This window comes from Pristiophorus japonicus, chromosome 3 (genome assembly GCF_044704955.1).
Source record: "Pristiophorus japonicus isolate sPriJap1 chromosome 3, sPriJap1.hap1, whole genome shotgun sequence".
Lineage (NCBI taxonomy): Eukaryota > Metazoa > Chordata > Chondrichthyes > Pristiophoridae > Pristiophorus > Pristiophorus japonicus.
The window spans coordinates 33,919,098-33,945,440 of NC_091979.1; the positions used below are offsets into that span (position 1 = coordinate 33,919,098).

General features: G+C 43.3%; 1 protein-coding gene across 1 annotated transcript in view; it reads right to left on the reverse strand.

The window, feature by feature from the left end:
• Positions 1 to 884: 884 nt before the first annotated feature.
• The window catches only part of LOC139253730 (contactin-associated protein-like 5), a 1,639,232-nt gene continuing 1,613,773 nt past the window's right edge, over positions 885 to 26,343 (reverse strand). The window contains exon 24 of the mRNA XM_070873523.1: positions 885 to 1,081. Within this exon, the coding sequence (XP_070729624.1) occupies positions 885 to 1,081 (197 nt within the window). The remainder of the gene's footprint in view (positions 1,082 to 26,343) is intronic.

Consider the following 26,343-nt stretch of genomic DNA (forward strand, 5'->3'; position numbering starts at 1 on the left):
ACACACAATTTGGTTTTATTTGAACCAAGTGGTGGTCTATGGTTAACGCTCTGTGGTCTTAAGATAGTTAGTTGTGCTGTGTATGGAACGTGTGCAGAACAGAGCATGTTCACGTCCAATGTTTGCTTGCTGATGTTATGGTCACAACACGCATACAGTTTGCAAAGTTGATAATATGAGCTTCTTCCGTTTTGACTGTTCATCAAGTCAAATTCATCGGAAAATAAAATGTGCCCACCTTTCTGTCTATGGCGCTAATGGTAGTCCAATTTTTTCCTGGTATATCCCTGTACAATTACAGGTATGCACGAAGTGGTAAGGACATTGTTACAAGACTAACTTGAACACAGCAGGAAGGAATCAATGGACCCTCCGTACATGAAACAATCGGAGCGGATCACTGAATAAAAAGAGGTGCTTTCTATCAAAAATTGTATGAGTTTACTCAACATCGAAATTCCAACGATCAGAACCGCTGAAGGCTCTAATTTAGTTTGAGTTTCTTCGTATGTCACTCAACTACTTAGGTGGAAATTTGCACTAGTTTTCTCCAGTCAGCTTTTAAAATACTGAAATAAATAGGCTAACTGCTTCGGACCAATTTTAGTAAAAGATTTCCCCTTTCAATAGCTGCTTCTAAATCCTTTTTCGAATTCTATAAAATTTGCATTTCTACTCCCCTGAGCTCACCCACAGTTAACAGGAAACAATAAATTCTGCCCCATTCTGCCATGTAAATGGGTATATGCCGTGTACAGTATTTTGAGCGAACTTTTGGCAATTTAGACAGCAGAGTCTGGAGCTAACTCATACAGCAAGTCCCGGCTCTTAGTGTTGTTAACCTGCTGCTGTAACTGTAGTAATGAGGAGGGCCTGTTTCGCTGTCAGATGAAATACTCCTTCTTGCTCTCGCTAACGGAGTCCTGGTAATTGACATTGTTCTTCAGTGTAGCGTCCGCATTCTCGGCGTAATCTGCCCCCTTCGTTTCGTTGGTGCGGTACGTGCCCTTGTGTCTGTACAGCAAGCGTCCCATCACAGCGACGATGCAGAGGATGACAAAGATCACGATCGCTATCACGCCTGCGGAAGAGAAGAAAGAACTGAAGTTGCAAAGCTACGTGAGGAGCATATATAGCACGCACAAGTTTCAGTCCCAATGTAATGTGAGCAGTTGTGAGCAGCTCTGGGCACCACACCTTAGGAAGGATGTATTGGCCTTGGAGGGAAGGCAGTGTATGTTTACCAGAATGATACCCGGACCTCCGGGGTTAAATTATGAGGAGAGATTACACAAATTAGGGTTTTATTCCTTCAAATTTAGAAGGTTAAGGGGTGACCTGATCAAAGTTTTCAGGATATTAAAGAGAATCGATTGGGTAAATAGAGAGAAACTAGCTGGTTGCGGATTCTAGGACCAGGGGGCACAGTGAAAATTTTGGAGCCAGACCTTTCAGGAGTGAAATTAGGAAACATTTCTATACACAAAGGGTGGTAGAAGTTTGGAACTCCCATCCGCGAATGACAATTGCTGCTTGATCAATTGTTAATTTTAAATCGGGGATTGATAGCTTTTTGTTAACCAAAGGTATTAAGGGATATGGGCCAAAGGCGGGTATATGGAGTCAGGTCACAGATCAGCACTGAATGACAGAACAGGCTCGAGGGGCTGAATGGCATACTCCTGTTCATATGCCCCTATGTTCCTAAAGTAATATGAGTAGCCAATCAGGTAATGGAATAAGTAACAATGTACACAATACTAAAACATATTTTGGGCACATCTTGCTGAATATTAAATATGCTAGCTGCAAGAAATAGAAACATAGAAACAGAGAAAATAGTTGCAGGAGTAGGCCATTCGGCCCTTCTAGCCTGCACCGCCATTCAATGAGTTCATGGCTGAACATGCAACTTCAGTACCCCATTCCTGCTTTCTCAACATACCCCTTGATTCCCCTAGTAGTAAGGACTTCATCTAACTCCTTTTGGAATATATTTAGTGAATTGGCCTCAACAACTTTCTGTGGTAGAGAATTCCACAGGTTCACCACTCTCTGGGTGAAGAAATTCCTCCTCATCTCAGTCCTAAATGGCTTCCCCCTTATCCTTAGACTGTGTCCCCTGGTTCTGGACTTCCCCAACATTGGGAACATTCTTCCTGCATCTAACCTGTCTAACCCAGTCAGAATTTTAAACGTTTCTATGAGGTCCCCTCTCATTCTTCTGAACTCCAGTGAATACAAGCCCAGTTGATCCAGTTTTTCTTGATAGGTCAGTCCCGCCATCCCGGGAATCAGTCTGGTGAACCTTCGCTGCACTCCCTCAATAGCAAGAATGTCCTTCCTCAGGTTAGGAGACCAAAACTGTACACAATACTCCAGGTGTGGCCTCACCAAGGCCCTGTACAATTGCAGCAACACCTCCCTGCCCCTGTACTCAAATCTCCTCGCCATGAAGGCCAACATGCCATTTGCTTTCTTAACCGCCTGCTGTACCTGCATGCCAACCTTCAATGACTGATGTACCATGACACCCAGGTCTCTTTGCACCTCCCCTTTTCATAATCTGTCACCATTCAGATAATAGTCTGTCTCTCTGTTTTTACCACCAAAGTGGATAACCTCACATTTATCCACATTATACTTCATCTGCCATGCATTTGCCCACTCACCTAACCTATCCAAGTCACTCTGCAGCCTCATAGCATCCTTCTCGCAGCTCACACTGCCACCCAACTTAGTGTCATCCGCAAATTTGGAGATACTACATTTAATCCCCTCATCTAAATCATTAATGTACAGTGTAAACAGCTGGGGCCCCAGCACAGAACCTTGCGGTACCCCACTAGTCACTGCCTGCCATTCTGAAAAGTCCCCATTTACTCCTACTCTTTGCTTCCTGTCTGACAACCAGTTCTCAATCCATGTCAGCACACTACCCCCAATCCCATGTGCTTTAACTTTGCACATTAATCTCTTGTGTGGGACCTTGTCGAAAGCCTTCTGAAAGTCCAAATATACCACATCAACTGGTTCTCCCTTGTCCACTCTACTGGAAACATCCTCAAAAAATTCCAGAAGATTTGTCAAGCATGATTTCCCTTTCACAAATCCATGCTGACTTGGACCTATCATATTACCTCTTTCCAAATGCACTGCTATGACATCCTTAATAATTGATTCCATCATTTTACCCACTACCGATGTCAGACTGACCGGTCTATAATTCCCTGTTTTCTCTCTCCCTCATTTTTTAAAAAGTGGGGTTACATTGGCTACCCTCCACTCCATAGGAACTGATCCAGAGTCAATGGAATGTTGGAAAATGACTGTCAATGCATCCGCTATTTCCAAGGCCACCTCCTTAAGTACTCTGGGATGCAGTCCATCAGGCCCTGGGGATTTATCGGCCTTCAATCCCATCATTTCCCCAACACAATTTCCCGACTAATAAGGATTTCCCTCAGTTCCTCCTCCTTACTAGACCCTCCGACCCCTTTTATATCCGGAAGGTTGTTTGTGTCCTCCTCAGTGAATACCGAACCAAAGTACTTGTTCAATTGATCCGCCATTTCTTTGTTCCCCGTTATGACTTCCCCTGATTCTGACTGCAGGGGACCTACGTTTGTCTTTACTAACCTTTTTCTCTTTACATATCGATAGAAACTTTTGCAATCCGTCTTAATGTTCCCTGCAAGCTTCTTCTCGTACTCCATTTTCCCTGCCCTAATCAAACCCTTTGTCCTCCTCTGCTGATGTTTTCTTACAAATGTTTCCCCCCCAATGTCAGCATCAAATACCCGCAGGAAGTAGTATAAAGACAGTGTTAGAAGTGGGCAAACTTTTCATCCTACAGAAGGCTCATTTCCTGTGGGGGAGGGGGACATTTCTTTCTGGACAAGTAGATTTATTCACACTATCGGCCAAAATTTGGCCCTCCGTTTTTTTCTGCGCAACTCCGAGGCCCCCCGCCGACATTTTACATCAGAAGCAGCGCCGAAAAAACTCCCTGCGATCATGGCCGATTCTCAGGCCATCTGTGGAGCTCGCGTGGCGTACAATGAAGAGAGGGGCTCGAGTCCGCGCGCATGTGCAGCAGCTCATGGCAGGCCGTTTCGCCGAACGCGCACTGCAGGCTGTGCGGGAGGGGCTGAAGCCTGCAGACCCTAGCCCTGGCCGAATGGGCTCCCTCATCGGCACCCCGCTGTGTTCCCTAAGGTAGGACTTCGATGGTTTATTTGTTATTTACTGATTGATTTTGGTGCTTTAGGTGCACGATTCCTTCTATTTTTTTTATGTTATTTATTGATTGCTTATTACTTTGGTCTTGGTGCTTTAGGTGCAAGGTTCCTTCTATTTTATTTGTTAATTAATTGCTTATTACTTTTTGTGCTTTGTTTGGTGCTTGGTGGTGCTTTAAATGTAGTTACTCACGTCGATTCCTTAACTGTAAGTAAGGTCTATCTGCGGACAAAAGTGGACACATACGCGGCCCTAAGTTAGTTTAGTACAATTTTTTTCTGGCCAAATTGGCATAAATGGTGTAAGTGGCTGGGAACGCCCCCTTTTGAAAAAAAAAACTGACCTAACATAAAACCTAACTAACTCACTTACACTGGTGCAAGTGAAATGGCCATATTTGCAACTAAAAAGGTACACCAGAAAAATCAAGTTACACCAAAAAAAACGGTCAGCTCATGGGGAAATTTGGGCCCTATATTTGGTGCATTTCCCAGTTTCTTTTGGAGTAGCCTGTTTATATATATATATCTGTTTTATGTCACGGATACTACTTCCTGGTACACTAGGATACAGTATAACATTACAATGAAGAGAACACTCCTCTCCATACAGATCGGCCATTTTTACAGTTTGCAGCCAGCTAGCAAGATAATAGCAAGCCTGCAAACGTACACCTGGCACAAGAGCAGTCAATCACCAACAGCCTCCCAGTAACAGGCCAGTAAATGCCAGCCAGCCAGCACCAGGAACCAACAAACTCATAATCAGCCATCCAGCCAACACCTCGGCCCATCACCCCTGTGCTCGCTCACCTACACTGGCTTCCAGGTTAAGCAACGCCTCGATTTTAAAATTCTTATCCTTGTTTTCAAAGACCTCCATGGCCTCGCCTCCTCCTTCACTCTGTAACCTCCTCCAGCCCAACAACCAATCATAGAATCATAGAAATTTACAGCACGGAAGGAGGCCATTTCGGCCCATCGTGTCCGCGCTGGCTGACGAAGAACTATCCAGCCTAATCTTACTTTCCAGCTCTTGGTCCATAACCCTGTAGGTTACGGCACTTTAAGTGCACAACCAAATATTTTTTAAATGTGGTAAGGCTTTCTGGCTCTACCACCCTTTCAAGCAGTGAGTTCCAGACCCCCACCACCCTCTGGGCAAAGAAATTTCCCCTCATATCTCCTCTAAACCTCCCCCCTATTACTTTAAATCTATGCCCCCTGGTTGTTGACCTCTCCGCCAAGGGAAACAGGTCCTTCCGATCCACTCTATTCTGGCCCCTCATAATCTTATACACCTCAATCAGGTCTCCCTTCAGCCTCCTCTGTTCCAAAGAAAACAGACCCAGCATCTCCAATGTTTCCTCATAGCCAAAATTCTCCAGTAAAGGCAATATTCTTTTAAATCTCCTCTGCACGCTTTCCAGTGCAATCACATCTTTCCTGTAATATGGTGACCAGAACTGCATACAGTACTCCAGATGCAGAGTACTCCAATGCTCCCTCTAATCTCTGTTTGGCCCACGCGGTCCCTTTAAAGTGCATGCACAGTTTTTCGATTTAAAAGCCAGCTCACCAACTGTACAGGACCTACAGAGAGCTGCTCAGCCATGCAGCACAGCTTAAAGGGAATTCTGCGTACAGCCCTCCAGGTAATATCAGCATTCCTCCATATCTGCCCTCTTGCACATTCCTGATTTTTGGTGGCCATGCCTTCAGCTTCCAAGGCCCTAAGCTCTGGAATTCCCTCCCTAAATCTATCTGTCTCACGATCTCTCTCTCCTCCTTTAAGACCCTCCTTAAAACCTACCTCTTTGACTGAGCTTTAGGTCACCTGCCCTAATATCTCCTTGTGTACCTCAAAACAGCTGAGGCTAAAGCCTCAAGAACTAATTGGTACACAGAACTAAATCACTGCCTTCAACCTCCTGAGAGATAATTTCAGATTTAGTAGATGGAAGAGAGATTGATCATGAATGATTTTTAAAGTTTTACACGTAAGATAACCTCTAGCTCTATTGGCATGGTCCCATTGCTCAGTTCTGAGAACTAATCATTTTTTTTTACTGAACTGAAGTAACCCAAGAAATATAACAATAATCTTAATGGAGGCAAATTCTAAAATGAACAATTCCAGTATGCAAATAATTGTTTGGTATCAACATGTCATTTAACCCTTACCATGCTCATGATTTATGCATGTGAAATTATGTTCGGGATATTAACCTCCAATTAAATGACACTGATATTATTTTTACAAATAATTTATTTACCACAGAGTTTATACGTAAAGAGAAAGAGAAAACTGATGTGGCAACCATTTTAATGTACTGAAGCCATCCAGAATCAGTCACCCAAAAGTGACTTTAAAATAATGATCGCACTTTTTCTCTGAAATTCCCTCTCGAAACTGCTTCACCTCTCAAGTAGATTCTGTGAAGTAGTTCTGTGATAGAACAATGAGCTGGCACAAGCCTTTTTAATGCATCCTTTAGAGATTAAAAGTTGTGAGAACAGAATGATGACTGATGGCTATTCATTAGGATGCCAAAACGATCAGATATTACATTTTATTTTCTATTTATGCTTTCCACTATTTTTTGGTGATCCAATTGTAGGAATAGGTCAATGTGGGAGTTTATACAAAAACTTGACTAATGCCTCTGCCCACAATAGTTAGGAATCTGTGCATGTTACAGGAGTTATTAGGATTAGAAATCCAAGTGATTCCGTGCGTAGAGATGACAAATGTTTATTTATTTTTTACTCCCAATTTCTCTTTCATAATACATCTTCCCAATGGCTCCAGATTATTTTCTTGAGAACTGAAAGTGCATAATTTACAATATTAGTAATGGGGCATTTGAATGAAATCCCTCTGTACACTGTCTGAAAGAAAGCATTAGCTGGCTCATTTGAAGTAAATTTGTGTATCCTTTTTAAAAATAATGAACTGAAGAGTTTTATTGAAGAGCATTAATGTGTCTTTTATTAATATCACACAGCATGATATAATATCTACGCTCCTCTAATACTGCCCTTTGGAGCATCCCTGATTTTAATCGCTCCACCATTGGTGGCCATGCTTTCAGCTGCCAAGGCCTTAAGGAATCCCCTCCCTGAATCTCTCTTTCCTTCGTTAAGACACTCGCTAAAACCTATCTCTTTGACCAAGCTTTTGGTCATCTGCCCTAAAATCACCTTATGTGGCTCGGTTTAAAATTTTGTTTGATAACGCTCCTTTGAAGCGCCTTGGGAAGATTAACAACATTAATGGCATTATATAAATTCAGGCTGCTGCTGTTGTAGACATCAAGTTACGATCACCATCTCCTGCATCCCCTCGCCCATCATTCCCCCAACCTTCGTTCACCGTGCATTCCTTTCATTTTTATTCTCAACTCCCACCCACCCCAGTAAAGCTCCTTAAAACACCATCTACCATGAAAGGTGCCGTATAAGTGTGTGTTGTTGTTGTAGGGCTAGAAGAAACAGTCAGCCAGCTCCATATAACAGTCAGTATGTAGACAGCCAATCATCAGAAAACAACCACCAAAAGCAGCCACCAACAGTATAGATGATGGAGTTCTGATCCCTCAGGTTCAAGGGCAGGAGGAATGGAATTATCAGGAGAGCCAACAGGAGAGGAGAGGGATTAACAACAGGAGAACCATTTGTAGCACCTGAAGCTGCAGAAGCAAGAGAAGAAGAATTGTGATATATTCACAGAACACAGCACACACAACTCCTAACATGGCAGGTCGCTCTCTCGGAAGCCTCCGGAATCTGCCTGGTTCTGTTTATTATTAACTCTGCAGTTGCAGTACACAATACGTCCACATCCACAGTGTGGAGCTACAAACATTACAAGCTTACAGACATTATACTTCTCCCTCCTTAATGAAGAAGTTATTATAACAAACATCATACATAACTTTCATGTTTATACATAACACAGGATATAATTTTTTTTCTCCATATTTACAAATTTAACTTTACTACTTGTTTTCTGTTTCGAAGAGGATACCTTCACTCTCGAATAGAACCTTCCAAACATGGTGTCGATTTCACACTCATTCGAGGCACATCCTGAGGAATGTTTTCCTCCACGGAATTTCCTTGATTTTCATTTGAACTCACTCTAACTTCAGGCTCTTAGTTTTCCTGACTCGGACTCAGACTCTCATTCAGATTCTCTCCTGGATTTGTTTCCAGTACCTTGGATTTAGGATTTGCTACTGGTGTATCAAAACAATCTGATGAGTCAGAAATAATTGAATCATTCCCACCTTCAACTCCTTCCATGTCTGTTGGTAAAATATGATCAATATGAACAAACCTAACCTGTCCATTATCAAACATCTTTACCAAATATGTGCGAGGACCAGATATCTTCACCACTCTTCCTGGTAACCACTTTACCCATTATGGTGATGGTTCTTCACTCTTACCTTCTGATTTAATTTCACACTTCTCTCTTTTACTCTACCTCTATCATGATTCTCTTTCTTTCTTAATTGTGTCTTTTATACAGACTGTGCCAAATTTGGTTTTAACAACGAGAATCTGGTTTGTGGCTGTCATTTGAGAAACAACTCTGCTGGTGTTCTACCAGTAGTTATATGAGGAGTATTTCGATATGTAATCAAAAAATTAGCCAATTTGCAATCCAATGACAACTGTCGTTTCTTTGGATTTGGATCTAACATTTGTTTTATGAGGGCCATTTTACAATTTGTACAGTGCGCTCTGCTGCACCATTCAAAGCAGGATGGTATGGTGGAACCTTGATATGTTTCACATCATTTTTGCTTGTGAATTGTGCAAAATCTTCTGAATGAAATTGTGGTCCATTATCTGAAACAATCTCTTCAGGGAGGCCAAATGAAGAAAATAATTTTCGTAAAATGTCCAATGTTTTACTTGCTGTTATTTTCCACATTGGAAACACCTCAACCCACTTCGAATGGCTATCAATCATAATGAACAATTGTTGTCCTTCTAATTCAGCAAAATCAATATGTAGCCTTTGCCACACCCTGGGAGGCAATTTCCATGGCTGTTATGGTACTGGTGATGGTTGCTTGCTTACCGATTGACATGTCGTACAGTGACTCACAATATACTCTAAATCTTTATCAAGACCTGGCCACCATAAATAACTGCGTGCAAAACTCTTGGTCAAGCACATTTCCAGATGCTGGTCATGGAGGTCTCCTAATAATTTGGACCTGAATTTATTTGGTATAACCAACCTTGCACCCCACATGATACAATCTTTATCAACTGATAATTCATTCCTATGAATGAAGAATGGATGTGTATCTTTGTCTGTTACATGGTTTGGCCATCCATTTGCAATATACTCATATACCTTTGACATCACTGGGTCACGTTTGGTTGCTCTACCAATCTTTTCAGCTGTGACTGGCAGTTCATCAATGTATGAAAAATAAAACACTTCTTCCCTATCGAGTGTAACTTGTGATGGGGAAGGCAATCTAGACATTGCATCAGCATTACTGTGATCAGCTGATCGTCTGTATTCAATATCATATGTACATGCTGACAATATCAAAGCCCATCTCAGCATTCGGGCTGCAGCTAATGTTGGAACTGGGGACTTTGGATGGAGGATTGCTGTTAGGGACTGATGGTCCGTAATGATGGTAAACTTCCGACCATACAAGTATTTGTGAAACTTCTTACCCCAAAAATTAATGCCAAAGCTTCCCTTTCAATTTGCGCATAATTACTCTCACTGGCACTGAGAGTGCGTGAAGCAAAAGCAATTGGTCTCTCCTCCCCACTAAGTGATACATGAGAGATCACTGCCCCAACTCCACAGGGAGAGACATCACATGCTAGCTTAATCTCCTTAGATATGTCATAGTGAACTAACATGGTGCTCTCTACCAATTTGCTTTTACACTCCTTGAATGCTGTATCGCATTCTTTTGACCACTTCCAATGGACCTGTTTTTTCAAAAGCTCATTCAGTGGATGTAATACTGTAGCCAAATTTTGTAGGAACTTCCCATAATAGTTCAAAAGACCCAAGAATGAACAAAGTTCAGTGACATTCCTGGGAGTGGGTGCATTTCTAATTGCATCCAATTTTTCCATGGTTGGATGTAAACCATCCTTGTCTACTCTGTACTCTAAGTACTTCACTGAGTTTTTAAATAACTCACACTTACGAGCAGACACTCGTACTCTGCACTTCTCTAGCCGTTTGAGCACGTCATTCAATATGTTGTTATGAATTTGCCTATTTGGTGCTGAAATTAGTATGTCATCCAAATAACATACTACCTCTTCAATACCTTGCAAAATCTGGTTCATCACGCCTTGGAATATGACAGGGACGGAAGACACTCCAAACGGTAGCCTATTAAATTGATATAGGCCTCGATGAGTATTTATAGTCAAACATGACTTGGATTCCTCATTTAGTTCAAGCTATAAGTAGGCATTCGTAAGATCCAGTTTTGAGAAGATCTGACCACCTGTCAGTGTTGTGAACAAATCTTCTATATTCGGCAATGTATTGTGGACATTACCCTCTAGAACCTGGTTTACGGTTATTTTATAATCACCACACAATCTTACCTTACCATTGGACTTAGGTACAACAACAATGGATGTAGCCCAATTACATCGATCTATCTTACAAATAATGATCTCAGTCTCGAGTCTTTTGAGTTCTTGCTCAACTTTCTCCTTGAGTGCATATGGTACAGAACGTGGCTTGTAGTAAACCGATCTAGCATCCTTCTGCACCCTGACACTCGCCTTGAAGCCTTCGAATACTTTTTGATAACCTCATCCGTTGATGAAAATCTCGCTTCCACACAGATAATCTTACTCTAATCCAGCTTCAGTGAGCTCAACCAATTTCTTCCGAGTAAGTCTCCTTTCACTACTATTAGAGGCAAGTTCTGAAATTGATCTTTATATTCCACCGGTACGATGATACGACCAACCACAGGAATTTTCTCTCCTGAGTAGCCTCGCAGCTCTATCTTGGATTTCTCCAGTTGGAAATCACACAATTTGTCGAGGTACAGCGACTCCATTACGACACTCACGGATGCACCCGTGTCAATTTCCATTGGTATCTTGAATCCTGCAACGTCTTTGTGGATTTTGATGCTTTCCGAATCGCTGTCCATTAAACTCGTGCTCCTGACGATGTGTAACTCTAACATCTCCTCGTCCTGTTGTTGTTCTTCCATGCTATGTAGTCTCTTGGGATTTCCACTCATAGCTTTGAACGCTGGACTCATAGTTTTAATAGCTGGTTTACCTTTCAGTCGGCATGCCTTCCCAAGATGCCCAGTCTTTCTGCAGAGGAAATACTCTGCCTTCACGTATGGACAACTTTGAGCAATGTGTTGTCCCAGGCACCTATAGCATGACTTCGACGCTCTGTTAGAATTTCCAGTTTCTGAGACTTTGGACCCCAATATCTTTTACTTTGAACCTGCAGGTGATTTACCTAGGTTGACTGACGACCGTAATTATTATTTAATTCCCGGGAATATTGTTCAGCCATGCCCATCGACCTCGCTGCCTGACAAGCAATCTCAAAAGTCAAGTCATCCATCGTCAATAACTTCCTTTTGATCGCATCATTTTTCACCCCATAAACAAAACGATCTTGTAATGCTCGGTTTTGAAAGTTTCCAAAATTACAGTGCATCGATAGCTTTTTTAATGCTACGATGTAATCACTGATACCTTCATCAGCCTTTTGATTCCGAATCCCGAAATGATAGCTTTCAGCAATTTCTAATGGTTTGGGGTTATAGTACTGCTACAGCTTCATTAAAATCTCTTTAAGTGTTGTGTCCTTTGGCTCGTCAGGCACAAGCAGATTTACAAGGGTTTCGTATAATGCCGGACCTGCCTCCGATAAGAAGATTGCTTTCTTACGTTCCAACACAGCCTGGTTCTGGACCGCATTGTCTGGGACTTCGATTATGTTATTTGAAGTGAAATACATTTCTAGCCGATCCACATAGGCTTTAAAACGTTCCCGGTCATGTCTATATTGCCCCAAATGTCCGATTACACCTGCCATTTTAATCTCCAGCTGTTCACACCATGTACTGTATTTTACCTCGGATTTTGTAGCTTTTTCCAAGGACAGGAACTTCCAAAGTCTCTCTGTCGGCTAGCTGAATCCTTCACCAACAAAATTTAAGCTTTAAATTATCCGAAAAATCCCATCTCGCTTCCAAATGTGATATATTCACAGAGCACAAGCACACACAGCTCCTAACATGGCAGGCAGCAGCAGCCAAGTTCATGGCGCCATGGGTGTCTCTGCTGCATAGGAGGGCAGGAAAAAGAGTGGGAGAGCTATAGAGATAGGAGATTCGATTGTAAGGGGAATAGATAGGCATTTCTGCGGCCGCAACCAAGACACCAGGATGGTATGTTGCCTCCCTGGTGCAAGGATCAAGGATGTCTCGGAGCGGGTGCAGGGCATTCTGAAAAGGGAGGGTGAACAGCCAGTTGTCGTGGTGCATATAGGTACCAACGATATAGGTAAAAAACGGGATGAAGTCCTATGAGACGAATTTAGGGAGCTAGGAGCTAAATTAAAAGTAGTAATCTCAGGATTGCTACTAGTGCCACGTGCACATCAGAATAGGAATCACAGGAGAGCCCAGATGAATACGTGACTGAGGAGTGGTGCAAAAGGGAGGGATTCAAATTCCTGGGACTTTGTACCGGTTCTGGGGGAGTTGGGAGCAGTACAAACTGAACAGTCTGCACCTAGGCAGGATCGTAACCAATGTCTTAGGGGGAGTGTTTGCTAGTGCTATTGGGGAGGAGTTAACCAAACATGGCAGGGGGATGGGAACGTATGTAGGGGGACAGAGGGAAATAAAATGGAGGCAGAAGCAAAAGATAGAAAGGATAATAGTAAAAGTGGAGGGCAGAGAAACCCAAGGCAAAAAACAAAAAGGGCCACATTACAAAAAAATTCTAAAGGGGCAAAGTGTGTTAAAAAGACAAGCCTGAAGGCTTTGTGCCTCATTGCGAAGAGTATTCAGAATAAGGTGGATGAATTAACTGCGCAGACAGCAGTTAACGGATATGATGTAATTGGCATCACGGAGACATGGCTCCATGGTGGCCAAGGCTGGGAACTCAGCATCCAGGGGTATTCAACATTTAGGAAGGATAGGCAGAGAGGAAAAGGAGGTGGGGTGCCATTGCTGGTTAAAGAGGAAATTAATGCAATCGTAAGGAGGGACATTAGCCTGGATGATGTGGAATTGGTATGGGTGGAGCTGTGGAATTCCAAAGGGCAGAAAACGCTAGTGCAAGTTGTGTACAGACCACTAAACAGTAGTTGTGAGGTTGGGGACAGCATCAAACAAGAAATAAGGGATGTGTGCAACAAAGGTACAGCAGTTATCATGGGCAACTTTAATCTACATATTGATTGGGCTAACCAAACTAGTAGCAATGCGGTGGAGGAGGATTTCCTGGAGGGTATTAGGAATGGTTTTCAAGACCAACTGGAGAGCTGGCCATCCTAGACTGGGTGATGTGTAATGCGAAGGGACTAATTAGCAATCTTGTTGTGCGAGGATCTTTGGGGAAGAGTGACCAGATGATAGAGAATTCAAACAGGCTGCATTTAGACAGGCTGTGAAAATTCACAGACAACAAGTCAGAGATGCTATGTGAGTGGTAGCATGTTGCATTAAGTCATCAACCAACTTGACATTTTAGGACTTTGGGTAGTGAGCCAATTAAAAGGTTAAAAGACTATAAATTGAGCCAATAAGGTCAAAGAAGGCTAGTTCTTTTCTGTAAATTGATCCAGGTATAAGTACAGCCATTTTGACCATGTGGTCTCAAAGGACAAAGACCTGGCTTAAAGCCAGAAGCTTGTTACTGCTGTCTGCCAGAAATAAAGAAATTAAAACTACAATCGGAGTTCGTATTTCATTGGAAATTAAGAGATCTAACAATTTTGGCGTCACGAAAATGATCGCTGAGGAAAGAAACTGAATTTTGGATATCGGACCGACATACTGAGGGAAGGACTCCTCTTTATAAAAAAGTCCTCAGTCAAAAGTCTAAATTCGCCTCTCCTTCTACGCGATTCTGAAAGCCTCCGGTTTGTGAACCCTCCGGTTGGTAGTCAACTCGAGGTCCCATAGACGTCTAAACTTCGGCGGTGTGTTAGTTAATTAATCACCGACCTATTGATCGGCTGGAAAGCCTACGACTTGAGAGCCCAGTAAAGAAATCAGTATTATGGCAGCAGGAGATAAGAGCAAAGAATTGGCTACAACTGTTAAAGGTGGGCAGGCACCACCTGAAGTTTCGCTAGATTTAATTCTCGAACAGTTGAAAGAATACATAGAGCAACAATTCAATTTATCTAAAACCTATATTAAGATTGAACAAAAGTACGGAACCTCCAAAGGACAATGGTCCTTGGACGAGATTAAAAAGGTCTGGGTAAAAACGACCCATATGAAAAATAAGGAGCGAACTAGATGGTCCCTAGTGGTTATGGGAAAGATCCGAAACCGGAATGAAATTATAATGCGTTCCCAACATGATCGAGAACAAAGGATCAATTGCAAGCAGTTTGTGCGCAGCTGCGACAGAAAAAACTTGAACTTGAAAAGCTGGAAGCGGAAGTTAAAGATCTTAAAGATGAAATTAAAGAATGGAAAAAATCATTTGGTCAAGAGACAGTAATAGGAAAAGGAAAATGTATCGGTCAATTATCGGGTTAACCATGTTTGGAAAAATTAAAAGCGCAAACCCGAAGACACGATCGAGGAATAGATACGGATTCTGAATCCTCCGACGATACAGGGTCGGAGGATGACGAATTAGGGGTGCGCTTTGCCCCGTTTAAAAAAAGACGAGTTGTATTCAAATCAGAAGAGACTGCGGATGAGGTCGGAACCAATAAAACGAGGAAAAGGGTGTATGCAGAATACTTATTTCATGATCCGGCAGACCCAGAGAAAATTGATAAATGGTCCAAGGAATTGCCCAATCCAAAGAAAGGGGAGTAAAAATGTGGGACCAATTGGACCGCTTAAGAAATATATATCAACTTCATCCCTGGGACGGAATGCAAATTTTGACCATAATGGTGCCAAAAACACAGGAAAGAAAATTGCACGACAAGGTAGAAGAAGCTTTGGGGCAGAATGAGCAAGAATTAGACGCAGGATGGGAGGCAATTAAACACTGGCTGCAAGCCTTCAGTCCAGCTAAGACAGACTGGGGAAAAATTGCAGCCTGCCAACAGAAAGGAACAGAGGAGGTCCTGGAGTATGATGAGCGGTTTAGATGCACGTGGCTAGAACATTCGGGTATGAATAATACGGATGAGGAAATGGATGAACAAGTGTTTGGACCCCTGAAAGCAGCTTTCGTGGCAGGTCTAAAGCCAGAACTGTCCAAAATGCTTAAGGTAGTGTTACTGGACTGGGAAGGGAGAAGAACTACCTTTGCAGCATTGGTGGATCGATGTAACCAATTAGATCGGGATATGGGAGCTAAAGTCCGAGCTGTACAGGCTATGGGATGGAAATCCCAGGATTCCGATAAACAATCATTAGGAAAATTACCCGGAAAATGTCATTATTGTGGGAAAGAAGGTCACTGGGCCAAGACGTGCAGGGCAAAACAGAAAGGTCGTGGCTGGGGAAGACGACACAGCCAGGGATGCAATTCAGCAAACAAACCAGGCTTGTCACAAGATAACGACTTCATAGAAGCATTTAAGCAACTGACAATACAACAACAGAAGGAGTTACTTGGGATAGCAAAAAACGATTAGAGCCCACCCTGGCCCCCCTCCTCGCACTAATACAACAGAGGGGAGATGGGCTATATATAACTGTGAGGGTGGGCAATAAGGATGTGGACTGTCTTTTAGACACAAGGGTGGAATTAACATGCTTACCCCTACAATATGGAAACTTTTTGGCGTTGGATGGTAGGGCACGTACAGCCTATGGAGTTGGGGGCCATAAAATGGAAATTAAAAGGACAACACCGGTTCTTATAGGGCTGGGTCCACATGAACTAACCACGCCATCTGGATAGGCCCAGTAGATCAAACCATTTTGGGAATGGACGTTCTAATCCAAATAGATTCATCGTTGCATTTCGAGAATGGTCGGGTGACATGGTCAATTAGAACGTTGAAGAAAGAAGAATTGAAGGAACACCCGATATGGGCTAAAGATAAGAATGATTGTGGCCTACTCCAGATGGAGCCTGCGTCATTTACCGGGACCAAGCCTCCATGCACTAAACAGTATCCCATCAGTCCAACTGACATGGCGGGAATCTTACCGGTTATTCAGCAATTGGAGAAACAAGGGGTGCTTATTAAAACGCATAGCTCCTCCAATAGCCCCGTGTGACCGGTACAGAAATCTAATGAGACTTAGCGTTTGACTGTCGATTATAGGAAAGCTAACCAGTGTATTGATCAAAAAGCTCCTTTGGTCGCAGATCCCTCCACCATTTTTAATGCCCTCAAACCGGAACATAAATATTTCTCGGTTATAGATATGGCCAACGGATTTTGGTCGGTACCTCTGGCACCGGAGGTTCGACAGTGGTTTGCTTTCACGGTCCAAGGACAACAGTATACTTGGACCCGGTTACCACAGTGTTTCCACAACAGCCCTACAGTATTCCACATGGCTTTACAAAGCCATTTGTGAGAATTACCTCCCCTGTCATCCACAGTCATCCAATATGTCGACGATATCCTGCTAGCTTCAAACACGGAAGAACAGCATGAACAAGATTTACGAGCTTTGCTGGATCACCTTCGGCTGAAAGGACATAAAGCCAGCATCGACAAGGCACAAATATCCCAAGAAGAGGTTGTATACCTGGGACAAAAGATTTCACAAGGAAAGAGAGAACTTACCCAGGATAGAACTGCAGCCATTCGGGCTGCTAAAAAACCCACCACTATTCAGGAACTAAGGTCTTTTTTGGGATTGTGTAACTTTAACAGAAATTGGATTGACTTCTTCACACAGCTTGCTCAGCCATTGAATGATATTTTAAAGGGGAAACGTGCCTCTAAAGAAGCCACCACCCTCACTAAGGAACAGCAAGAGGCCTTCCTGAGTTTGAAAAAGGCTTTGTGTTTGGCACCGGCTCTGGGAATCCCCGACAGTGGTAAGCCATTTAACCTGTTTATCCATGAGAAAGAAGGATATATGACAGCTATAGTGACACAAGAACATGGGGATTGGCAAAGACCTATTGGCTATTATTCGGCAAAACTGGATGCGGTAGCCCTTGGATGGGGAAGTTGCCTAAGGGCTATGGAAGCTACATGTCGAGCGGTAATGATCACTGCGGGTCTTGTCCTCGACCAAAAGCTGATTGTCAAGTGTCCCCACACCGTACATGCTTTGCTGTCTATGAATAGAATGTCTCAGGTGACGGCAGCTAGGTGGACCCGCTGGACAGCAGTTTTGGAAGCTCCTAATCTCCATATCGTCCGGGCCAGCCCAGTTAATCCCGCAACTATGCTCCCAATGTCAGAATCTAGGGAGCAAGAGGGGGGATAATGTGAAGAGCATGACTGCGTGGAGATTTTAAAAGAAACAGAAGAAGCAGCCTTAGCAGCAGAGGAGCCTCTGCACAACCCAGACCTCATCCTGTTTACAGATGGTTCCTCCTTTGTTGACAATGGTACCAGAAAAGCAGGATGGGCAGTTACAACCTTATATGAGGTAGTGGCAAAAGGATGTTTACCCTCAGGAACGTCAGCACAACAGGCCGAGTTACGGGCCCTGTCAGAAGCATGTCGAATAGCAGAAGGACAGACAGCTAGTGTCTACACAGATTCGCGTTATGCTTTTGGAGTCGCTCACGACTTTGGTCTGTTGTGGCGGAAAAGAGGATTCCTCACTGCTGCTGGTACACCTATCCGAAATGGAAAAGAAGTCCGAGACTTACTGGAGGCCATACAATTACCTCAGGAAGTGTCCATCCTGAAGTGTAAGGCCCATACCAAGGAAAATACCACAGAAGCACAGGGAAATGCCCTAGCCAACCAGTCAGCTAAAGATGCCGCCTCACAGGGCGTTTCCCCAGAAGAACCAACACAGATGTGCAGATTGAAAGCACTCAGGACTCTGACACGAGACCTTCAAACAATGCAAGGCGAGTGCTCCCGAGAGGAAAAATGGACATGGATTGAGGCAGGAATTAAGCTATGTGAAGATGGTGTCTGGAGACAAAGAGTTACCGACAAGCCAATCGCACCACAAGCGCTTATGCCTTTTTTAGCCCAACAGATCCATTCGTGGGGACACTTGGCCTCACAACAGATGACGGCACGGTTCCAGAAAAGCTGGTGGGGTCGGGGATTTAAAAAACGTGCCCAGGTGGTTGCAGACCGCTGTGTGGTCTGCCAGAAAAATAATTCTGGACCCATCACGGTAATGCCCCAACTGAGGCCCCCTGCTCCTGTCGGACCATTCCAGCATCTGCAGGTTGATTATATATCTCTTCCTTCATGCCAAGGATACACTAACATTCTTGTCATGGTCGACAGATTCTCTAGATGGGTAGAAGCTGTCCCAACTAAAAGAGCCACAGCCAATCACACTGCAAAGGTCTTGTGTAAGGATTACATTCCCCGATGGGGAGTCTCGAGTAGCATTGACTCAGATCAGTGAACACACTTCACAGGTGCTGTCTGCCAAGAAGTCTGTAGGTTACTGAACATTACGTGGGATTTACACTGTCCTTATCATCCACAATCATCAGGACAAGTAGAACGAATGAATCGAACTTTGAAACAACGGCTTGCCAAATATCACCAAGAAGGAACACCATGGCCCCAGGCACTACCAATAGTGCTATGTGGCATTAGGGCAACCCCGAACAGAACTACAGGTCTAAGCCCATTTGAAATTATAATAGGAAGACCCATGTCGCTGGCAGGAACTATCGATGTACGGAAAGCTGATGTTCACTTAATGATTGACACTTTGTTATCATACTGTCAGAACTTAACCAATGCTATTAGTTCTGTTTCCCAACAGGTATCGGCAGCTTGGGGTAATCCACCCGAAGGAGGACACGACATCATCCCGGGAGTCTGGGTGTATGTGAAAAAGTTGCATAAAGAACCTTTGGGTGCCAAGTAGGAGGGACCTTATCAAGTGTTATTGACCACCCAGGCAGCTGTTAAAGTCCAAGGAAAGAAAGCCTGGATCCACGCTTCACACATTAAACGAGCACCTGTAACTGAAGCTGAAATCCAATAAGGACAATTACTTCTTGCGAAAATGTATAAATTTACTGTATTATTGATTGTAGGTATTCTAGGCATCGGCCTACTTCTTACTAGCCAACCCTCTGCACCAAAGGGAAATAGTAGAGTAGCAAGGGAATTACATGTAAATACCTTTTTATATATGTCATACATTTATGCCAAACAAGGTAACATTTCTAGTTGTTGGGTGTGTGCGCATATTCCTATTCACTCAAAGGGAGGGATTCCCTTGAGGCCAGTTCCCTTGAATATCTCGGAAATGGCTGAGTGGATAATTAATCAAAACAAAACAGGCAATGCGTTTCAGGATACAGAAAACTGGGCACGTAAATGGAAGTCAGCAGGTTACAATCTGACTACCTTTGAAGGGGGATACCAACCGTGCTACAATAATTCCAAACGGCCCCCATTTTTTGTTATCACTAATACAACGGGAATAGGAAGTCCGGGGGAATCGGTCTGTCTGATTAGAAACATCAAAGGAGGAAAAATATGGGGTATAGTAACTGCTCCCGGAATTATAACATAATCAAGCCACGGAACTGTCCAAACTGAGCTGATGTGGGAATTCTTAACGTAACGGGGATTCTGAATAAAACAGATGGAAATCCTGGACAGGCCCTGGAGTGTTGCTGACAAAGAAACAGCTAACATTCATTGCCTATAATGGCACCTATTGGGTGTGTGGCCACAAGGCCTACCCTTGGCTGCCCCAGAATTGGACGGGATCCTGCTATTTAGCCTATATTGTGCCATATATGTATCATATAAAGTCACTGTCAGAACATTAACACCGTCCTAAGAGACCTATTACAGAAACAGAGAGGTTCTTTGCCATTCTGATCCCCAGGTATGGGACTGCCAGACTGGCAAGGGAATCCATTAACATGGCATCCGTTGTGGAACGGGTAGCTAATGATACCTCAGAGGCCCTAGTTAAAATCAATGCAGAAATGGTAGCAATCCGCACAGTAGCCCTTACAGAATAGACTGGCCCTTAGTTACATCCTGGCTGAAAAGGGAGGTACTTGCACCCTACTCGGAACTGAGTGTTCCACGTATATCCCAGATAGCTCCGAAGAAATTACCCACTTAGCGGAGCATATCCAAAAGGAGGTAGAAAAACTTAAGCAACCCCCATCATTCACTTTGTGGAGTGGAGCCACTGAATGGCTAGGTTCAATAGGAACTTCATTGGTGAAAGGTTTAATTCTATTTGTTGTAATTGTTTTACTTTTATATTGTTTGTTTATGTTGATTAAATGTTGTTGCAACCAGGCGGCTGTAGCTGCCGTCCCGCAGGTGAGAAACCTTGCAGGTCCCAGCATACTGTCTGTACGTGGCACAGGGGTATGTTATGCTAAAGGGAAGGTTGTTTACTGGTTGAACTAAGATATTGATTTGGATTAAATTGGAATAAGGTTAATTAACCTACTAAAACCACTTCCATTGTGGCCACGATGGAACTCGGGTTGGTGTAAATTTGTGTGGAAGCTACTAGTCCGGACATGTGGCGAAACACATCAACACATTTTAGAAGGAAACTCTATTAACATGTATGAAATTATTTTGTAGAATGTTTAACCAGAGATACCTGATGTTTTATGATTCAGTTTGTGAATGAATCAAAAGGGGAATTGATAGAGAATTCAAACAGGCTGCATTTAGACAGGCTGTGAAAATTCACAGACAACAAGTCAGAGATGCTCCGTGAGTGGTAGCATGTTGCATTAAGTCAACAATCAACTTGACATTTTAGGACTTTGGGTAGCGAGCCAATTAAAATGTTAAAAGACTATTAATTGATCCAATAAGGTCAAAGAAGGCGAGTTCTTTTCTGTAAATTGATGCAGGCATAAGTACAGCCATTTTGACCATGTGGTCTCAGAAGGACAAAGACCTGGCTTAAAGCCAGAAGCTTGTTACTGCTGTCTGCCAGAAATAAAGAAATTAAAACTACAATCGGAGTTCGTATTTCATTGGAAATTAAGAGATCTAACACCATTGTATGGTAGAATTCTTTATTAAGATGGAGAGTGACACAGATAATTCAGAAACGATGGTCCTGAACTTAAGGAAAGGTAACTTCAACGGTATGAAGTGTGAATTGGCTAGAATAGACTGGCAAACGATACTTAAAGGGTTGACGGTGGATAAGCAATGGCAAACATTTAAAGATCACATGGATGAACTTCAGCAATTCTACATCCCTGTCTGGAGTAAAAATAAAACGGGGAAGGTGGCTCAACCGTGGCGAACAAGGGAAATTAAGCAGAGTTTTAAAACCAAGGAAGAGGCATATAAATTGGCTCGATAAAGCAACAAACCTGAGGACTGGAAGAAGATTAGATTTCAACAGAGGAGGGCTACGGGTTTAATTAAGAAGGGGAAAATAGAGTTCGAGAAAAAGCTTGCAGGGAACATAAAAACTGACTGCAAAAGCTTCCATAAATATGTGAAGAGAAAAATATTAGTGAAGACAAACGTAGGTCCCTTGCAGTGGTATTCAGGTGAATTTATAATGGGGAACAAATAAATGGCAGACCAACTGAACCAATACTTCGGTTCTGTCTTCACGAAGGAAGACACAAATAACCTTCCGAATGCCCTCGGGGACAGTAAGTCGAGCGAGAAGGATGAACTGAAGGGTATCCTTATTAGGCGGGAAATTGTGTTAGGGAAATTGATGAGATTGAAGGCCAATAAATCCCCGGGGCCTGATAGTCTGCATCACAGAGTACTTAAGGAAGTGGCCCTAGAAATAGTGGATACATTGGTGATCATTTTCCAACAGTCGATCTACTCTGGATCAGTTCCTATGGACTGGAGGGTAGCTAATGTAACACCATTTTTTTAAAAAGGAGGGAGGGAGAATGCGTGTAATTATAGACCGGTTAGTCTGACATCAGTAGTGGGGAAAATGTTGGAATCAATCATTAAGAATGAAATAGCAGCGTATTTGGAAAGCAGTGACAGGATCGGACCAAGTCAGCATGGATTTATGAAAGGGAAATCATGCTTGACGAATCTTCTGGAAGTTTTTGAGGATGTAACTAGCAGAGTGGACAAGGGAGAACCAGTGGATGTGGTGTATTTGGAGTTTCAAAAGGCTTTTGACAAGGTCCCGCACAAGAGATTGGTGTGCAAAATCAAAGCGCATGGTATGGGGGGTAATGTACTGACGTGGATCGAGAACTGGTTGGCAGATAGGAAGCAGAGACTCGGGATAAACAGGTCCTTTTCAGAATGGCAGGCTGTGACGAGTGGGGTGTTGCAGGGTTCAGTGCTGGGACCCCAGCTCTTTACAATATACAGTAACGATTTAGATGAAGGAATTGAGTGTAATCTCTCCAAGTTTGCGGATAACACTAAACTGGGTGGCAGTGTGAGCTGTGAGGAGGACGCTAAGAGGCTGCAGGGTGACTTAGACAGGTTAGGTGAGTGGGCAAATGCATGGCAGATACAGTATAATGTGGATAAATGTGAGGTTATCCATTTTGGGGGCCAAAACACGAAGGCAGAATATTATCTGAATGGCGGTAGATTAGCAAAAGGGGAGGTGCAATGAGACCTGGGTGTCATGGTTCATCAGTCACTGAAAGTGGGCATGCAGGTACAGCAGGCGGTGAAGAAGGCAAATGGTTTGTTGGCCTTCATAGCTAGGGGATTTGAGTATAGGAGCAGGGAGGTCTTACTGCAGTTGTACAGTGCCTTAGTGAGGCCTCACCTGGAATATTGTGTTCAGTTTTGGTCTGCTAATTTGAGGAAGGACGTTCTTGCTATTGAGGGAGTGCAGCGAAGGTACACCAGACTGATTCCAGGGATGACTGGACTGTCATATAAGGAGAGACTGGATCGACGGGGCCTTTATTCACTGGAGTTTGGAAGGATGAGAGGGGATCTCATAGAAACATATAAGATTCTGACGGGACGGGATAGGTTAGATGCGGGAAGAATGTTCCCGATGTTGGGGAAGTCCAGAACCAGGGGACCTAGTCTTAGGATAAGGGGTAGTCCATTTTGGACTGAGATGAGGAGAAACTTCTTCACTCAGAGAGTTGTTAACCTATGGAATTCCCTGCCGCAGAGATTTGTTGATGCTTGTTCATTGGATATATTCAAGAGGGAGTTAGAAATGGCCCTTATGGCTAAGGGGATCAAGAGATATGGAGAAAAAGCAGGAAAGGGGTACTGAGGGAATGATCAGCCATGATCTTGTTGAATGATGGTGCAGGCTCGAGGGGCCGAATGGCCTACTCCTGCACGTATTTTCTATGTTTCTATGTTTCTAAAAATAATACCTCACATAAATACATTATAGAAATTAAAGTTGATGGAAATATTTTTGAACATTAGTTTTAAAATAAATATTTGCTGATTTTTTTTTTTAAGTTTTAATTATGGTTTAAAATAAAGTTACCTGAGTGGACAGGATTTTTAACATAAATATGTATTTTAAAATTTTATTTTTACATGTTTTTGATAAGTTTTTAAACTCTTGGGCTGGTAAAAGAAAGCTATTCGCAGGGCAAGAGATAGACAAATAGCCCAATCTCTGCCATGGGAATGTCTTTCTCCCCGAAAGTTGACAGATCAGAAAAGCCGGTTTTCGGTGCATGCGCATTATGCACCGAAAACCGGCTTTTCCGATACCTTCCCGTGTCCGTACACACTCCGTATGGATCCGGGGAGGCCGGAATTTCAGGGCCAATGTCTTGTTCAGCCCGCACTTCAGAGCGACTTCAGCATAATGGTCGCAATTCAACCAGCCATGCGCATTTACTGGACCTATTATTGGGTGCGGGCCATTGGTGACTGATTCCCAGCGCCCATATTTAAAGCAGCTTTGCACACAACTCATTTGAAGGTTGGGAAATGAGTGTGTAAGGAGCATTGCTAAGGTTGGAGTTATTGTGTTAAGTAAAAAATATGAACAGCCAAAGGCAGAGGGCCGCACCCTGCTTTACAGATGCCTCACTGCATATTCTGGTTGAGGCAGTAAGAGCATGCAGCGAGGTCCTTTTCACAGCAGCTGGACTCAAGACACTTCTCCAACAGAGCAAAGGGGCCTGGCTGCGAATAGCAGAGGAGTTCAACAGCAGGGACATCGTGAGGAGTGCCTGGATCCAGTGCAGGAAGAGATTCAATGATCTGATGAGATCAGGAAAGGTGAGTGCAATCCCACACTCACCTTCATCCTGATGTACCTGTCCTGCACATCATTGCTTGCATTAACACACCTTCCAGGTCCACCCATCCCCCTCTATATACATACTCACATCCCCATCTGACTAACCAAGCAAGTAGCACCACAGAAGGAGGACATTTGGAAATCTTACCCCACTCCCACATAATCACCCTCTACAGATGTAACCCATCTATTCTTTACATTCATTCCATCACTCTCATCAAAATTTATTTTTGTATGCTCCTTTCTGGAGAAAAGAGCCCAGAACCACAGAGAGAGGATGAGAAACGTGAGTATGCAGGTACAGCAATAATCAGGAAGGCAAATGGAATGTTGGCTTTTATTGCAAGGGGGTAAGAGTATAAAATCAGAGAAGTCCTGCTACAACTGTACAGGGTATTGGTGAGGCCATACCTAGAGTATTGCATTCAATTTTGGTCTCCGTATTTAAGAAAGGGTATACTTGCATTGGAGGCTGTTCAGAGAAGGTTCACTAGATTGTTTCTGGAGATGAGGGAGTTGATTTGTGAAGATAGTTTGAGTAGGTTGGACCTGTACTCAAAAGAACATAAGAACATAAGAAATAGGAACATGAGTAGGCCATACGGGCCCTCGAGCCTGCTCCGCCATTCAATAAGATTATGGCTGATCTGATCATGGACTCAGCTCCACTTGCCCGCCCGCTCCCCATAACCCCTTATCCTCTTATCGCTGAAGAAACTGTCCATTTCTGTCTTAAATTTATTCAATGTCCCAGCTTCCACAGCTCTCCGAGGCAGCAAATTCCACAGATTTACAACCCTCTGAGAGAAGAAATTCCTCCTCATCTCTGTTTTAAATGGGCAGCCCCTTATTCTAAGATCATTCCCTCTAGTTTTAGTCTCCCCCACCAGTGAAAACATCCTCTCTGCATCCAACTTGTCAAGCCCCCTCATAATATTATACGTTTCGATAAGATCACCTCTCATTCTTCTGAACTCCAATGAGTAGAGGCCCAACCTAGTCAACCTTTCCTCATAAGCCAACACCCTCATCCCCGGAATCAACCTAGTGAACCTTCTTTGAACTGCCTCCAATGCAAGTATATCCTTTCGTAAATATGGAAACCAAAACTGCATGCAGTATTCCAGGCATGGCCTTACCAATACCCTGTATAGCTGTAGCAAGACTTCCCTGCTTTTATACTCCATCCCCTTTGCAATAAAGGCAAGATACCATTGGCCTTCCTGATCACTTGCTGTACCTGCACACTATCCATTTGTGTTCATGCACAAGTACCCCCAGGTCCTACTGTACTGCAGCACTTTGCAATCTTTCTCCATTTAAATAATAACTTGCTCTTTGATTTTTTTTTCTGCCAAAGTGCATGACCTCACACTTTCCAACATTATACTCCATCTGCCAAATTTTTGCCCACTCACTTAGCTTGTCTATGTCCTCTTGCAGATTTTTTGTGTCCTCCTCACTCATTGCTTTTCCTCCCATCTTTGTATCGTCAGCAAACTTGGCTATGTTACACTCAGTCCCTTCTTCCAAGTCGTTAATATAGCTTGTAAATAGTTGGGGTCCCAGCACCGATCCCTGCGGCA